This window comes from Haemorhous mexicanus, chromosome 13 (genome assembly GCF_027477595.1).
Source record: "Haemorhous mexicanus isolate bHaeMex1 chromosome 13, bHaeMex1.pri, whole genome shotgun sequence".
Classification (NCBI taxonomy): Eukaryota; Metazoa; Chordata; class Aves; order Passeriformes; family Fringillidae; genus Haemorhous; species Haemorhous mexicanus.
The window spans coordinates 2,369,522-2,387,420 of NC_082353.1; the positions used below are offsets into that span (position 1 = coordinate 2,369,522).

The 17,899-nt window shown below is 40.2% G+C and overlaps 1 protein-coding gene across 5 annotated transcripts in view; it reads right to left on the reverse strand.

Annotated features, from left to right (window-relative positions):
• Positions 1 to 94: 94 nt before the first annotated feature.
• ACSBG1 (acyl-CoA synthetase bubblegum family member 1) overlaps positions 95 to 17,899 on the reverse strand; it is a 42,279-nt gene continuing 24,474 nt past the window's right edge. For 4 of the 5 annotated variants that reach the window (XM_059857858.1, XM_059857861.1, XM_059857856.1 and 1 more), the window contains 12 exons: positions 17,150 to 17,367; positions 16,413 to 16,501; positions 15,502 to 15,622; positions 13,643 to 13,723; positions 11,014 to 11,163; positions 8,090 to 8,266; positions 7,425 to 7,606; positions 6,567 to 6,800; positions 5,783 to 6,000; positions 3,985 to 4,124; positions 2,118 to 2,364; positions 95 to 1,043 (listed from right to left, as the gene is read on the reverse strand). In XM_059857858.1, the coding sequence (XP_059713841.1) occupies positions 967 to 1,043; positions 2,118 to 2,364; positions 3,985 to 4,124; positions 5,783 to 6,000; positions 6,567 to 6,800; positions 7,425 to 7,606; positions 8,090 to 8,266; positions 11,014 to 11,163; positions 13,643 to 13,723; positions 15,502 to 15,622; positions 16,413 to 16,501; positions 17,150 to 17,367 (1,934 nt within the window). In that variant the 3' untranslated portion in view covers positions 95 to 966. The remainder of the gene's footprint in view (positions 1,044 to 2,117; positions 2,365 to 3,984; positions 4,125 to 5,782; positions 6,001 to 6,566; positions 6,801 to 7,424; positions 7,607 to 8,089; positions 8,267 to 11,013; positions 11,164 to 13,642; positions 13,724 to 15,501; positions 15,623 to 16,412; positions 16,502 to 17,149; positions 17,368 to 17,899) is intronic. The other variant, XM_059857857.1, reaches the window with a different exon arrangement.

The following is a 17,899-nucleotide window of genomic DNA, read 5'->3' on the forward strand; positions in this document are numbered from 1 at the left end:
CAGGCTGTGGCCTGCCTTGCCTGTGTGAGCTCTACTAGAGCTGTCTGCCAGAGATCACTTACAGCACACCCTTTAGACAACTTTGTGCCAAGCATTTCCTTCTCATAATATGATTTATTTTGCTTTTGGGTAAGAAGAAATGCAACCCACATTTGTCAGAATTAGTGCAATGCGAATACTGAAACAGGCAGATACACACTGACAAACACTGCTCAAAGAATAGCACTCTAAACAATTTTAAAGAAGTTTCTGTAATAGCATTTTTATGTGAGAGCTCCTGAAGTTATTCCTTTGTGCCTTTGAGTCTTAGGGAGCTATTCCCCTACTTCTTCTGATTATTTGTTTTTATGAGAAATAGTAATGCGTATTCCAACATGGACTTAGGAAGCGAACTGCTATGTTCACAGAAGTCTGAATTCTGGGTATTACAGAAACTAGAATGTCTTCAGGTTCTGAAATGTGTTAGTGAACAAGAAAGTGTTCTCTGGGAAAGGAAAAAAATCCCAGCTCTTTTGACCTTTTTTTTTTTTTTTAATAATTATCACTGGAATGGTATGACAGTTTCATTAAGCAGTACTGCTATCTAGCAAAATACATCATGAGCTACAGGAAACATCCTGTAGAACAAAAGCAAAAACAGAAAAATGGAAGACTGTATAAAAACCTTGTTATGTTTCAATCTAGAGGAATTAGTTGTATCTGCTTTATACAACACAGAAAGATGTTTTAGTCATTAAGGTCATAAAGTAAAAGCAGTACTAGAGAATGGACACACTAGAAAAATACATCTGTAAAAAGAGGACAAATGATGAGGTGAGTGTCAGGAACAATTAAATTGACAGCAGCTTTCTAGTGGTTTGCTTCAATATACTACAAACTTAAAGCATATATCTTGGTTAATGCTTTTGATGAGAAAATACTTCCTTTTGTTTACAGATCTTTCTTACTGCTTGGAGGAAACACTTTTTATTCTTTATAGAAGGAGTCTACTTCATTTCGGTATTTCTCGAGCACAGCAAGCCGCTTCAGCTTCATTGTGGGACCTTAAAAGAGGGAGAATTCATTCCAGAAATAGGAACAAAAATTCCTACTCAGTTTGAGCTTTGGTGCCTGAGTTTTTAATTGAAGAGCCTGTTGGGAAGAACATGCCCCCTCTAAGCACAGATAAATGCTAGAAGTGAGAAGTGAGTGTGATATGTGAGGTTGCCTCCACATAAGCATGAGGATTTCAAAGGGAGCTGCAGATAAGAAAGTGGCAACTGGCTACTATTTTTTTTTCTAAAAAGATGTTTTCAGAAGCTTTTAAACAATTCCCACTTTATTCAAAGAGCCTGGTTATGTGCTTTGGGCTCTATTATCAGGCTTTCATTATCTTGCTGCCTTTTTGTTTTGTTTTGTTTTCTTTTCAAGAGAAACTTTTGATGCTTCAAGTTTTAGCTTTTATGTTTTCCAGATCAGGACTGCTTTAGTGTATAGCTCTCAAACTCCATAGCCTATCAGCTACTGTTCTCCCACTTTATTCAGAAAAAACAGTTTCTCTCTAGGCCTGGAACCCAAGGTTACATCATTTTCACAGGCCCCGAAAAATGTAGACTACAAGTGAAGTGGTGGGGGGCAAACTAGGGGAATGAGACTCCACTACCTGAAGCTGTAACTGGACATTAACCTCCAGTATGCAAATAGACCAACCTTCCATCTGTCCGAACAAGCCGTGACGGCTGTCCATCTGGGGTGTAGTCTCTGGGACACTCCTGCACTGCCAAGGTGTACCTTGTGAAGGCCTTTCAGTAAGAACTGACCCTCTCTCTCTGAACTCTGTCTAGCCTCTGTTCTGGGTAGCCATTCCAGGCATCACTTTCAGTATTATTACTGGAAGTTATTAATACTTTAATGCACATGGAATTAACCAAAATTGCTTAATTACCCAAAACAATCTGAAATTTAAGAGCTCTACATGCAAATGAGAACAGATTCATAAATGTGTGCACAGCAAAAACTATCCAATTTTTGCATTGGTTACCACACACTGCATAACCATTTTTTCCTTCTCTACTGAATATTTGTAGATCAGCAGCCTCTCAACTTTGTGTACCTCAAGATAAATCAGTAAGTCTTACCTAGTTCTCCCCCAGAAATGGAAAAATCTCTTGGCAGGACAATCCATTTCTGAATGCAGTGAACCCTGTTGGTAGCAGTGCTGTTGACTCTGTCGATGCCCTCCTGGATGGCTCTGTAGATCGCCTCGTCTCTTGTAGCTACGATCTCGGACACTTTGGTGGCTTTACTGCCACTCCTCTGACAGAAGTCTCTGGCTTGCTCTGTCAGAATGTCAGTAGGATCAGATGTATCTGGGTCCAGCACACTCTAAAATATCAAATGAAGTGAATCATTAAACATTCACTCTTAAAAGGCATTAAGAGGTTCTCTGATCAAGCCCTCCCCCTTGGGAAGAAGGCTAGGGATAAACACACAAACATTCTGTAAGCCTTAAAAAGCAGAAACACCTACCAATCATAAAGGGCTTTACTCTACACTTGGCTACCAAATGCAAATATTTTCACCTTATATGCAGATGTCATGAACAGACTTAAAACGTGTGAATGAATTAGGCCATGGAGTCCATCTCTGACCTTGAATTTCTGCCATATTTTCCAAGTGACTCCATTGTTACAGGGAAACATTTAGCTCATGTTCAATGGAATTATGGTGTAATGTAAACAGCTTGAGATAGAAGTGTTCCTAGACTTCTTAAACTAGCATTTCTATTGTACCTGAAGATAGGGAGTATCAGTCATAGAGGTAAACAACTTCAGAACACCTAAGTGACATTCGCTAGGTATGTTCACAGAACTGAAGTGCAAATGTTTCAGGAGAACAGTGGTTTCTCAATTGAAGCTTATACCACAGCAAGGCTATTAATTATTTTGTTCCATGGTCATCATTCTTGTGTTATAAAAATAACAAGCTGTAGAGAAATGTTTCTGTTGGAAGGTTTCTGAGTTTGCCCATAACAGAAACGTTTGTTGGTTTTGCTCATGTATAAGCATAAAAGCTATTGTTGTGTTCTGTTACAAAGACTTCTAAATCTTCCAGCATTTCTCATATAAAAATTTGTATTTAAATAGAAAATAGCTCTTACTGTACATGTAGGAGAAACAGCAGTAAATATGTGGATGTTTAGCTCTCGGGGGATCACAGGGCTTTGCAAGCCCAAGATGTGTTAACAGTCTCTGCTTCAGCCCACACATCCAAAGGATCAGTCGAAGCTCTTCAGTTTTTGGTCTCGGAATTGTTTATTGTATCTTATCTATAAAATTTTCCTCCTGCCCAGCCGAGGTCCGCTCAGCAGGACAGTCAGAGGCACTCTGCCTGCCCCCAGGGCAGTGTTATCTTTATGTACTAAAAACTACCTGTAACATGTTTACAATCACTTTCCAATACCTGTCACCTGTGTTAGACAGTGAGTTTCTACTCTAAACCAATCTAAAAGTGCCAACATCACCACTGAAGATGGAGGTAGAGAAGAGGAAGAAGAAAGGCTAGACACGCCCAAATCCCTCCATCTTGTCCCCAAAACCCCTATACTAAAATCCCAAAACCTACATTTACACCCAGTGATAACTTTATTATTACACTATTTAAGCTGCTGTGGCTTTTAGGTCTTCATACAAAGCTGGCAATTTGTTCCACGGGTCATAATCGAGCCCACAGGTGTTCTGGGCTGTGTGCCAGGGTCTCTGAGCCCCCTGGCAGGAGTCCCAGCAACTCTGGACTCCCAGAGGGATGTCCTGAGTTCCGACATTTAGCAGATCAGGTAACCCTAGGTTTAGACCCAGCAGGATTTGGCTGTAGTTGCTACATGTTTTTTCCCCCTAATATCTTCCTACCTAACTTTAGGTCTTTTTACAAATGGTTCAAAATTATTATTCTTTTGTTAGGTTCAGGTGTATAACTTCACTGAAGGCAATATTAAAACTGGTTTACCTTTAGGGTCAGGAACATTGACAAAAACTTCTTCTTATCTCCAATCACCATAGCATTACTAACAATTGGAAGTTCTTTTTTCACAGCATCTTCAATTGGAATTGGAGGCACGTTTTCACCTCCCGCTGTAATAATCAAATCTAGGCAAAAAAAGAAAGGCTATTAGTTGCATTCAAATAAATTCCAGAGATCAGGTTGATGTCTGGCTCAACCTGCTCTTCTTATTCTGACATAAAAAATACGAGATTTTTTTTGCAAGATAATATCTTTCAAACACCACAAATTATCCAGTAACAGCTTAATCTCAAGGGACTGTTACATAACTAGAATTTTTCTTTGAGAGATCATCTCTTCCAAATCAGCATAGGATTCACCCACTATTCTATAATTGCTATCTCACCAAACAAAAAGCAAGTTAATTGCTATCGTGATTAAAACCAGTTCTTAAATCCACCAAGAGGGGTCAGACAAAAGTAAGTTACTACTGGAGGAAGGCTTGATAAAAGCAATATTTGTTCTGAAGTGTAATATATATATTCCATGAAATTATTACAAACTTGAGTATTCTCTAAGTAAATTGCAATTCTTTGCTTTTGTTATATTAGTGACTTCCAATTGTGCTCAAATAATTGTCTTTGCAGCAGTTCAGAACATGCTTCAACAAATAACAGAGACACGCTTTTCTAAGTCTAACTTTTCCTTTCATTCCACCCTCCTTTTGTGATAGTCCTGTCTTTGTCCCAGATCCTCTACCAGTCTCTCTGGCCCTTCGTTTTTCATTGCCCTTATTTGGAATGAAACTGAACATTTGGTTATTCTATCTCGATTGTCTACTGATCCTGTAATTTAGAGTAACTGCTATTAGTTCAGCAATCCAGACAGATACAAGAGAAACACAAATGTTATGAATCGAGACATGGGTTTGTTACTGCTGTGCTAAAGGAAAATGAACCAGACAAGAAAAGAAGGTAAATCAAGACAGCTGCATTTGGTGCAGGCTGTTAATACTACCAACTTCAGTCCTGATTCCTAGCAGGACATGATGCCACCTGGGATGAATTCACTCATCTGTGTTGTCTCCCAGTGATTCATCTTGAGTTCTAAGATAATATTTACTCAATTCTTAAATCTTCCTCAGTCACATCTTGCCTGTGATCAATCCCACTGCCTGAATACACATCATGAAGAAAGCCTCCAAGTCAGCAAGTGACTAGTCTCAGTCTCATGAGCCTTCAGCCAGTGTCCTGCAGTAACACCTAAGTGCATTGCTTCAGCTGGAGCTTTCCCTTCTGCTCTCGAGCTTCAGCTCTGGTCCCTGCAAACACTTAGCCTAAGACACCAGAGGAACCAACCTCTGAGCTACAGCAGCAATTTCTCCGTAGCAGAGTGTGCCTCTCCTTACCCCCTAAACATTCTAATGTGCAATTCAGACACTGGCAAGATTCAGAGGGAGACTGGACAGCTTAATGATATCATTCAAATCGAACACGACAGACACATTAAACCTGTGTTAGTAGTTTATATTGCTAATTGTAATTAATGATGAGTAAAGGTGTGGGAGATGAAAGGCCTGGTTGTGGGAACTGAATCATCTCCACCTACTACAGACTAGAGGGAAACCTTCCCTGAATACAGGGTACACTGTGGTTTTCTCATAGGAAAGTTTATTTTACCTTCCTGTTAGGGCAATGCTGCCTGTATTAGAGAAAAGCCACTCCATTAGATGGACTACAACTGAGAGATGACTGAAGAGAGCTGAACATTTACCATAAACAGAGAGCAAGATTTTGCCTATTACCTTTAATTCTTCCCGTGACATAGAGAAAGCCATCCTTGTCTAGCTTTCCTAAATCTCCAGAATGCAGCCACCCCTCCTCATCAAAGGCTTCTTTTGTTCTGTCTTCCATATTTAAATAACCCATGAAAACAGTCCTTCCCCAGAAACAGATTTCTCCATTGCCTTCTGCATCTTTGTCCACCAGTTTCACTCTGCATCCAGGTGCTGGTTTACCACAGCTACCAGAGAAGAGCAGAAAAACCCCACAAGGATCACAGAAACATCAAAATAATACTGATAAACTGGCCAATGTGCCAAATTCCTGAAACTGTCAAAGTATCCATGGCTGCAATTATCAGCATGCTGCAACTGTCCAACAGCCATGGAATACTCCTTCATGAGGGCAGATTTGTCAGGGTGTCTGAGCACTTTCTGGCAGTCTGTCTTGGCCTGTGCTTGCTGCTTTTCCCTCCTGTATCTACAGGCATAAAAGCATTTTTGGTTTTGAGGTCTTGCATTCCTCCCTTGGGCAAGGGAGGCAAGGTTTATGTCAGATGTAGTCACTGTGTTTGGCTATAATGCTGCAACTCAGCTTCAGTGCTCCTGGCACAGTGTGCTATGGAATCAACCTGTTCAAATTCTGACCTGGAAATTATTCTGACTCCCAAAGTCACAACAGAGTGGCAATGCACTCATGGAAAATAAAATAACCTGCAGTATCTTTGCTGACTTTAATAAACACTTCTTTTTCACAGATAAAACGAAACAGATCATATTAAAAAAATAGTAATAAAAGCAAAATTACCTGTGCTGCTTGTAAAGGTAAGGCCCAGATAGGCAATGTGGGCCTGTGGTCTCACTCATCCCATAAGCCTCATACAGGGTGATGTTCAGACCCAAGAAGAAATACAGTGTTTCTGTATTGAGAGGAGCAGCACCAGAAAAGTGCTTCTGACAGGAAGAAAGCCCCAGTGCACTACGGACTTTTGCAAGCACTAACCAGTCTGCTAATCTTGTCCAGAGCTGCTTTAGATCACTGCTGAGTACAAAATACACAAGTCAGTCAGAGCAACCTAGGAAGTTTTCAAAACAAAATCAGGCACAAATTTTGTTTGGACATGTAATTGTCATTTGGTTTTGGGTGTTGACAGAAGTTAGAACATTAGTAAGGTGAAACATTCATCCTTCTTTCATTTATTCAGTGTCTTGAGTTTCTCCTACCTTTGGAGCTTTCCTACCTCCAATTCCTGAGGTATTTGAATTCAACAAATATATAAAGAATCTATAAAAACATATTTTATACAACACAGCTTTTGTATACCTGATTTTTTTTATCAGTTAAATGTGTCTCTGAGAGCCTAGACCATTGAAATCTGAAATTTGCAAGATCCATCTGTGAAACTGAATGATAAGACGAGCAAAGGAATATCCTGGAATGATATTCTGGAATACCATTCGGCATAAGAAATTTCCCTCACTTCCTTGTAAAATCATTCATATCAATAACAATTAATAACTACACCTCCTTCCTGCACCATATTTATTGTGTTGCCAAGCCAGATTTTACCCACTTATACCCAGAGTCTCACTGAAGCTTCATGGTTTATTGTAAGTGAATTGCTACTTTCAGGTTGCTGGAAATCTCACTCATTGTACTACACACCTGTTTGAGCCGTTCAGGTTCCTCTCTAAGCTAAGTGACATAGCCCAGGAAAACATTTTCTTTTTCATAAATCCTGACTGAGCAGAAGCATCCTTTAACTTCTCCATGATTTTCTCCCATACTCGAGGAACTCCCATGTGAGATGTTGGCTGCACTTCTTTTAGTGTGTTGATCAAGCTGCCCTGTTATAATCAAGAATAATTTCAACAAAAGGCACACAGCAGAGAGAAAGAGTTTTGGTGAAGTAAAACCTGAATGTTTCAGTCTGTGGAACATCACTAAATATGTAGAACATAAAGAAGGGCTGCTGAGCTCACTTCAGTCACCCATATGCACTAATATGTGTCAGTCTGACACACTGGGGGAGGTATGTACACAAGGAGAAAAACACACATGGTTATAGTTCCTCCAGCCTCCCTTTTCTCTAAAAAATGCTTATACTTCTTTTGCCTTAAAAAAACCTTATGAATATGAATTACATATTTTAATTAGAATGTAGAGCACTGGGTCACAAATACAATGAGCTTTATTTTTTCAGAACTCTTACAACAATGGACTTTCAATCTTCATCCTCTACAACTTTTCAAATATCATATTCTCTCCTTGGGATGTTTTCTAAGAGAAAGAATTGCAATCTTAATTAGATGTAATGCAAGACAAGGTACCTTCAGAGCATCTGGCTCAGCAAAGTAAACTTGCTCTCCCCATTTGATTCCTGTCCACAGGTCATAGATCTGTGCAGCTATATGGCTGAGTGGGAGATAACTGACTATAGATTCCTGCTGGACCTCTGCAGGTTGCATACCTCCTGCTCTGCTGCAATGGGCTGATGTCCAAGTTATCTGTTTAAATAAATAATACAACACATTAGGTATGGTCGGGATTTTGGCTTGGGTTTTTCTCCTTTCTTCCTCTTGACACAAACTTGTTATCCTCTTGCTATGCTAATGAAACTGTGAAAAATCTGTGCTCACAGAAAGACATTGCAGTATTGACCACACACCAGTCTGTCAGTTCCCTGGGGACACTGCCAAAAGCCAGACTACCTTTGCAGCAATACAGAAGAGCAGATAACATAAGTAAATACAGCATTTGTGCTGCCTGCCTGGGTTGTGGCAGCTCCCCAAGACCTAGTGTGATGCATTGTTCACAGGGGCTTTAGGATGAGGGAAGAGACGAGAAAGTTGACTTTATGTTCAGAAGGTTTGGTTTATTATTTTATGATATATATTATGTTAAAACTATACTAAAAGAATAGAAGAAAGGATTTCATCAGAAGGCTAAGCTAAGAATAGCAAAGGAATGAATAACAAAGGCTCGGACTGACCGAAACAGTCTGGACAGGTGGACTGTGATTGGCCATTAATTAGAAACAACTAGATGAGACCAATCACAGATCTACTTGTTGCATTCCACAGCAGCAGATAAGAATTGTTTACAGTTTGTTCTTGAGGCCTCTCAGCTTCTCAGGAGGGAAAAATCTTAAGGAAAGGATTTTTCATAGGACATGTCAGTGACACTAGTGACACACTCAGCCAGGCAGCCACGGGCTGAACGGATGAGAAACAAATTGATCTGTCCCTTCCTTTCCACCTCTCCATCTTTGCAGGCTTTCTATTAAACTGGCACCTCCCACTAGTGCTGTATCTGCAAGTTCGAAAAGGAACAATAAATACTCAGTGATCAGTGAGCTCAAATCAGCAACAAGCTCATTGCCTGTTACTGATCATCCCCTGGCTAAGCACTCAGGAGGAAGATAGCAGCTGTACTCTATTCCTCTGGAAGCCTCTGGGATATTCACTGCAGTGCTTCCCAAGTGACACATGAACACCCACCCCTCTCATGAGAGGCAGCACATACATGAATAGTTTTGAAGTTGTGTTGCTTGACTTCTTAGGGAACCTGGATGATGTTTCCCCCTCCTTCTTCCTATTTCCCACTTTATCTCAGAAGACGCAGTTCAAGGATGCTAAATATGCATATCTTCATCATCAGAACATAGCATATGGAAGACACATAAATATGTGTGACAGTGTGAGAGACAATAGAGAAGATATATGTGCACAAAAACAACAACCAAAACAATCAACACCCCCCAAAAAAACCCCAAGCAAACCAGAAAACCCCAAGCAACAAAAAGAAACAGCTCTTTCTCAGACAAGTCTGTAATCTAAACTGTGTAGGGCAGGATAAAGAAATGAGAGTATTCAAGATGACAAAGGACAGATATAAACCACATGTATTCCTACTATCACAGCACATTCCTTTGTAATAAATTAGAAAGTACAAGTGTAGGCCTGGCCTAAGGAAATAGAGATTCTCAAGAGAGGGTTCTAAGGAGCAGCATGCTGTCAGGCCAGGCCATCCAAGTTTAGGTGGCAGCACTGGACAAGCAGCTATGGGAGACTCACACAGTAGGAAGAACAGGATGCCTTTAAGATGTGTCTGTACTCATTGCTTTTACTTCAAGCTTCACAACACACAGGCACATTCACAGCAGATCTGTGAGGGTCATGCAGGACTGATTCAGCACTGGCCTTGCACATGAACAGTAGCAAACATCTTTGACTAAAGAAGGCAGCAGCAAAGCTACAGGCATGGCATGCTTTCCACTGTTTGTCAACATAAAAATAGCCTGTTTGTGATCAGCAGCCAAGAATAGTTTGTCAGCTGGCATGGAAATGACACCAGACTCCTTTGATATAAAAGAGCATAGATTTGTAACATCAAATCAGTGGTTTTGTCTCCCAAGTTCATTATGCTCTGATTCCAGGTACTAGTGCACTAATTCCCCACGTTTGGATGAATTGCTGTTTCCACACTGCATGTCTGCAATAATTTCTGCTTTAAGGGGTGAGGCCTCAGCTTAGACCATCCCTTTGCACAGGTTCTCTATGTATTCAGAAAGGCTTCCTACCACCTTCCACTCTTGCTCAGACTCCAAATATGTATCTTTCCAAGCAAATCTCTGTGGAAAGTCCTTTTAGCTAACAACTTTGCTTTTGTCTATAACTGGAAATCTTCTGTTTGCAACAACACAGGTAGGGTTAGTGTCAGCACCAGCACTGAGCACTGGGGCTGTATTATCCTCCAGTGACAGACATAGAAACCTGCACACAAATCTAGGAACAAAAAGCACCAAAGTAAAAAATCCACACATCCTCCCCTAATTTTAATAAAATCTGCAAAAGCAGTCCATTGGGCTGTTTTGATAGTAGCTGGCTGATGTATATGATTTGCTCATTTCACAGAGACCTATGACATTCACTAAAGAGACTTTATGGTAATCTGTGAAATGTATTTATGAATTCATGCATTAGATGTCACAAGAAATACAGTGAATAAAAATTTCATATTCATGAAGAACTGTTCAACTTTGTGAATGGCTGTTTGAATGAAGTTTCATACTTTACTTTGTTTTTACTTTACCAGAAACAACTGACTGCCCTTTGCTTTGCAGTACCTTATCCAGGCCATAAAAGCAAAAGCATTTCAGGGCTCTAGGATGTCCCAGCCATTTCAAACCACAGAAATAAATATCCCCACACTTTGCTGTTTCTCTGCTACAGGGGGAGCCTAAAGTACCTACGTTGTCATGACTGAGCATGGCTCCTTTTGGGTTCCCCGTTGTTCCAGAGGTGTATATCAGAACACAGCACTGATCCGGCTTTTGGGAGTTAATAATGCCATCCAAAGTACTGTCAGAGACGTCACCTCCCAGCTCCAGAAACTCTTCCATCTAGAACATGGAACAGAAAATACAGGATACCAAATGGCTTCCTACACATTGACATTGTACTGCATCTTTCCTGTCTCAAAAATGTTAGAACATTTCAATGCCTTGTTCTGAACACATGTCCAAGGCAAGTTTCCCCAGACCTTAGCTATGGAAGAAATATGGTGAGTCTATCTGAGAGCTTTGTGTGTGAATTGCAAACAGACTATCTAAAATTGTGCTGTCATGAATCTTTTCAGTGTCTAAGAAGGAATAGTAATACTGTTTCTCCTCCAACGTGGATACTATGGGTAAGTCACGGAGGCTAAAACTCTGTTACATTCTCACACTGTAAGAATGAGTTTGAGTATTATTTAAAGGAATCTGGATGCGTCATTTTTAAGAGTACACTTGTGACAGCTCATCTATCATTCATTGTACACTATATAAATATAACTATAAAGTAACTGAGCAAAAGCTTCTTTGCAAAAGCATCATTATCTGGATGTGTGAATGTTTGCCCAAATTATGTCCTCTTTTATAGGAAACGGCATATGATGATGATGCTGGTCACAACTTCCATTCAAATTTGGCTCATTCTAGAGTGAGATAAAACTTTTATGACACTGGACTTTTGTGCCACACAAATTGGCCTAGAATAATCCTGAACCTGCTCCTCTGCATTATATGGGTTGCTCCCCAATACTTCTGTTGCACACCCCTGATGTGCTGTTAGGTGTAACATTGCTTGCAATGCTAACTGGAAACTAGAGTATCACAGAATTTTAAAAGAAAATTGATAACTAAATGGTCAGTTTCCCATTGCAATCATATGATTCATACTGTGCTACAGAAGTGTAATATTTAAATGCAAGGTGCAGCACCTTCATTTTTCAGCAATTTCTTGGAGCTCTATCTAGGACCACAAAGCAGTAATGGGGATGATGAGAAAAACAGAGGTAAAAAAGGAGACTCTCTGCTTGAGGGTAGTTAATTTCTTCTTTCAGACATCTAGCATTGCCCTGGGCTGCTAAGATTACAACAGTCAGCGTCTGTGGCACCTTAACCTCCTTTTCTTAGGTGGCAAGGCTGTCCCAAGAATTAGTCATTAAATTTTATACTTTCTTCCAACAAACCACATCTCTGAAAAAAGAGGCACTGCACAGCTCTGTAGCAAGTCAGGGATTTGTCACATTCTATTGCTTCCCCACAGAATGTGGCTGCATCAATTTCACAAGCTCCTGGACAGCCTGGTGCTGTGAAGGACATAATTGTTTGTAGGTCACTAAGCAGTGGCTCCTGCTCTCCTGACCATACTGTATTCTCACCGTGGAAGGCACTGATCATTGAGAATCTGTTGCGCAGGCTTTGTTCACTGAACAGCACCTGCAACAGATGGAGTTGGCATTCCAGCATGTGTGGAAGGTACAGAAACAGTCACACCACACTCCTGACTCTGCATTTGCCTTCTGGAAACACGCACTGCTCAGCCAGCTCTGCCCCTGCCGCCGCTCATCACACAGCACAAATCCCTTCCACCAAATACCGCGTGGGCTGGTGGGGTGCTCTGCACCACCCCTCAGCAACAATCATTTCTGCCTCCAGTCATCTGAGCTCTCGTTTTTCCTTCAGATGACAAACTGTGGCACCTGTCAGACACTCACAGCTGCCCTGCTCATCTGAGAAAATGTCCAGTGAACACTGAACCAGTGTTTAAAAATACAGCAATTCTCACACATTTAGATTTCAGTAAGTGCAAGTTGTTCAAGAATTAAATGCTAGCACCGAATCTTTTTTAACAGTAAGATCATCTTTGTATTAACATTTTATTGTACAAGATGCAAGGCATGCTCTATACCAGTATGTAGAGTATTGGAACAATAACAGTTTATTATTAAGTTATATGCAAGACATTAAAAAAAGGCACAGAAGACTTTTTTCTTATCAGATTATCAAAATTGCAAGTATTTTAAAATATTTCTATGCTGTTCACTGTTCATTATATTTTTATATACTGAATACATTATATATATATATATATATATATACATTATATATATACTCTTCAATATATTTTTTCAACAGCTGAAGGTTTTCAACCTAAAATCTGATCTGTAGTACAGTTAAAATACTGGATTTTTAAAAAAATTACTGAATTCACAGGTACCAGGGAGAAAATTTTTTTAACCATTTGAGAGTACACATTCCCACCCAAAACCTACAGGTGTTTTAATAACCCAGACAAGTTAAAAATTAGGAAGACACAAGACAGACAGTAAAGCAAGGTAGTTCTTCTCTTAAATGTGAATTATCAAAGGTAAATTGAACAGAAAAAGCTGATAAAACTTTTGAATGTGTTTGCTGGAACACAGCAATGCGTTCTAAAGGCAGATAAGCACAGTAAAAATGTATCAAATAAATAACAGCCCAGGTATTAACTGGCAATACATGGGTGTACCCCAATGCATTATTTGCTTATGCCTCTGTTCTAGCATTCACTCACCGTGTACAAATTTGGATGTCTCTCTGCAATGGAGTCCTTATACAGCACCACAGCCTTCAAATGGGGCAACCGATTCCAGATCTGTCGCATTTTTTAAAACAAAGTTATTTATTATTCATATCTTGTGTGGGCTTTTATCCACTCTAATGCTGCCAATGGGCTGGCAGGCACAAAAACCTCCAATTTTCCTTCACCTCCAAATATTCTCCCCTAAACTCATCACCAATCAGCCCAACTAGAGGCGGCAGGGAGGGAAGGGAACTACACAGTCTACACAGTCTGCTTCAGGAAATATAACTTCAGTCAAAAGGTTTAAAAAATGAAAAATACACCAGAAATCGCTCCTCAGCATCCCTTCTCATAATGCACAAAAAGGCACATAAAGGAACAGTGCAGGCCAAGCTAGAAGCTGACCCAGGCCTGTGATTACCAATAAAGTCCCTCAGCAAAAAGTAATGTTCAAGTGCTAAAAAAAGTTCTACTTCCTTAAGGAAAAAAAAATCAAAGGAAGCTGTATGTACATTGTAAGGATAAATAAAAATATAAAGTTGCAGGCTTACAGGCAGACAGCAGTGGCTGCTGCTTTCAGCAGCTCTTTGTGTGCTTTGCATGGCCTACAGTAAGCACTGATTTCACTGCATTCTGTGAGACCCCATGTGTCACAGACACCTTTCAATTAATCACATTTTGAACTAAACTTTGCCAATACAAAAGCAGTGGCTTGATGGTAGCCAGTATGTACATATTATCAGAAGGATAGCAATTGAGATGTTATTATTTCAGTCTGGGGTTCCAGAAAAAAAGTTTCAAAAAAACCCTCTGCTGGATAAAGCAGTGCTGGCCAGAGCTCTCTTTTTCTACATCATGTGTATGAACCAAACCCCTTGAGTTGTTCCATTTGGATTCCTCTCTACATGTTCACAACAGCATAGCCTGGTATTGTGTCAATGACACTGCAAGAAGGCTTATCTGAATGTGTGTTTTTATAGAATACTTACAAAAATCTCTCTTCCTCCATATTGCATATAAAACACAACTACAAAATACAAAATAATTCATTAACAGCTTCTATTAAATGCATTTGAAAAAAAACCTGCACATTTTCTCTCTTGCAGGTATGAGGACTTGGCAGAAAGCTCCATCATGGAGGGCCCTCCTGCTTCAGCAAACGGTGCCATTTGGTGCAAGTTTGATGAATCCACAGGCTTCCCTCAGCACCTGACAGACAGACAAGCCCTTCTCAAGAGCTGCCTGTGCTCCTCTCCCAAGTCACCTGGCCATCAGACTGGTCTCTCCATCTGGCACCGTTGCTGAAAGGCAGGCCCAGCTGCCCAAGAGCTCTGTCAGAATTGAGACTGTTCACTTAAGAAGGCTGCTGCTTTCTCACTAAGCTCTGTCTCATGTAAACCAAAGTGCAGTAAACTCAAGAGCCTTAATGGCTGATATTACAAGCAGGAAAAGACGGTACCTTGGAAAGAGAAAATTCTGAACACTGACATCCTTAATATTTAAATGGCAGACCTTTACAAACCTGCATCAGCATAATCTCTTCCATTCAAGTGGACTGTGTTTTTCCAAACAGAATCAGGTGGTGACAATAAAAATATGGGATCAAAATGGGAGTTTTTTCAGGTAAGCCTGCAGTGAACCATCCAGTGAGTTCTCTGCTGGAGCCACATACACTGCAGAGGGTCAGAGCCACCCACGAGCTCTGACACCAGATACCAGATTTCTGAGTAACAACACACACTTCACAAAGAAAGGTTTCACGATGCAGAGTGTACATGGTATTTGGGACCAACACAGCATCAAGAAATGAAAAACTGTGGCTTTTCAGTAATCATTCAGCCACCTTGTACCTGCATTATCTTGTCCAGCTGTTTCTGATTTTCCACAACCATGATATCAGTCTTGCTGTCATGGGCAATGTAGTGACAGGCCTCTGGAGAATTGGTTGTATATATCCCTGTGACAATTCCTCTGCATCAAAAAATTTATATATATAAGAACATACACTTTTATGCATACACACACATGCACATGCACGTAGCATCAAAAGAGAATAATAATCAAAGATCAAATGAAACCTGCAGGGGTATGAAGATGTGGAAGCAAACAGCAGGACAACTCTAATGTTTGTTTCACATATTCAGATATACATGAATCTCTGATTTATGCTCATTGCAAAAACCAATCTCTAAACTATTCAGTAGAAGATGCTAGGACTCAGTGTTTTAACTCACTTAAGGTTACACAGGAGCTAGCTCAGGAAGTGGTAAAAAAATGCTCACTTATGTCCTCTTTTTGTTCAAGCTGTGCACAGATACCAATTCGTATTTCATTGGTACAGAACAGCTTAAGAAGTAAAATCCAAATTAACAGGTATCAGGACAGAAGAAATCAGGGTAGTTAATATTCATATGTTACATCATCTGCTTGAATATATCTTACTGTAGATATCATTAATATTGTATTATTATCATTAATATAAAACTGGGGTTCTCATCTATTTCCCGCATCTTCCATTGATAAGATCCTGTACAACAGCTTCTGTGTGACTGTCATGCTTAAGCTCACGGCAAACAGGATCCATTTATGAGTGTCTGAACTATGTGGGATACAAGACTCCAGCAGGTTGCTGAAAGTGTCAATCAGTAGCAACACGACTTCCAAGATATGATACAAAATACTGACTTGATACATTCCCAGACCTTGCAAAACAGAAACCCCAAATCCCCCTCAAAAATTAACTCCCCCCAAAAAATCTTACCCAGCAAAAACAGCTCCAACAGCTGAGATGAACCATTCTGGAGAATTAAATCCAAGGATTGCTACGCTATGGAATCGTTCCAGACCAAGCTGAAAAATAAAACACATAAGATTATACAACATAGGCCCACTGGAGAGAAACATCCACACAAATATAAAGATGAAAACTTGATTTATTATCACAGTACTGACAAGTCATGTGAAGGCATGTTTTGGTATCCATAGCAAACCTGGTATTTATCAGCAATTAATAGGATGTGAATTTTCCATTCCCTTCTCCTGTCTGCTTGAACTCTGCCGCCCAGGAAATCCCAAGACCCAGAATATTTCAATATGAACAAGAGCTTAATATGTACTAATATTACCCTATATTTAGAATGTTTTAAAGATTGTCTTTATCTCACCAAATTCATGACAGTAGTTTTCCCCTATTTTTCTTTTGTGATCTTAAGGCCGCTGAGCTCTTCTGAGTTCTGCACCCATGTCCCAGAGACACAGTGCAACACAGCAGCTCCTCACTTGCAGTCAAGGTTCCCTGACAGCAGTGTTACCTCTGACCAAAAGTCATTTTCATCATTATCATTTCAATAAAGAATATTGAATACTGATCTTCAAGTAATGCAAAAAACCTCTTGTATATTGTGGGGTTTGGGGTGGGGTTTTTCTTATTATTTTGTTTTTTGGGTTTTTAAAGGAGACAAAAGGATTAAAGGCATTGGTTTTGTTTCCTGAACCTACCTTCAAGAAGCTCTTGGCTGCTTTCCTAGAGAGGCAATAATATTCTGAAAAAGTTATTTTCTCCCATTTTCCATTCTTTTTGCTGGCCAAAGCATTAAGGGACCCATATTTTTCCAGGCTCTCCTTGAACATCTGATGAACTGTTATGGGAGTCTGTGGGCATGACTCATCTATTCTCAGTCTGACTCTGCCATCAGCAAAAGAAGTCCACAGAGACTCTGGAAGGTAAAGAACCATTGTCAAGGTAATCTGCAATTGAAAAATACCACGCGACTGTGTACCAGAAGACAAGAGGACTGAATAAAGACCACAGGACTCAGCACAACTCTGGCACTTCCCAGCTCTTGAGAGAAGGGTTTTCCAATTTTCTTATTATCACATACACCATGTAGAAAGAGAAATCTTTATTTCTTGTACTTCGTTCTGCATCTTGAATGAAAGTGCCATACAGAATTATGTTGATGATCTGTGTGTTGCAGGCACACGCCCAGTTCCAGAAGAATCTGTTTGCCTGTGCTCAGCTCTGCACTCCCCCTTGTGCCAGTGGAGTGGCTGGTGGATCAGAAGGCTGAAGAGATCCGAAAGATACGAAACCTCCGCCCCTGTTTGGTATCCGAGCTCCTTTTGTGTGTTAGAACTCTTCCTTCCCTCCTGCCCCTCCAGCTATTCTCCCTCATCTTCTCCCTGCTCCTCACTAGTTCCCACAGTTTCTCCCTTGGTCATCTGTCCCATGTTCTAATGTGTCCATTC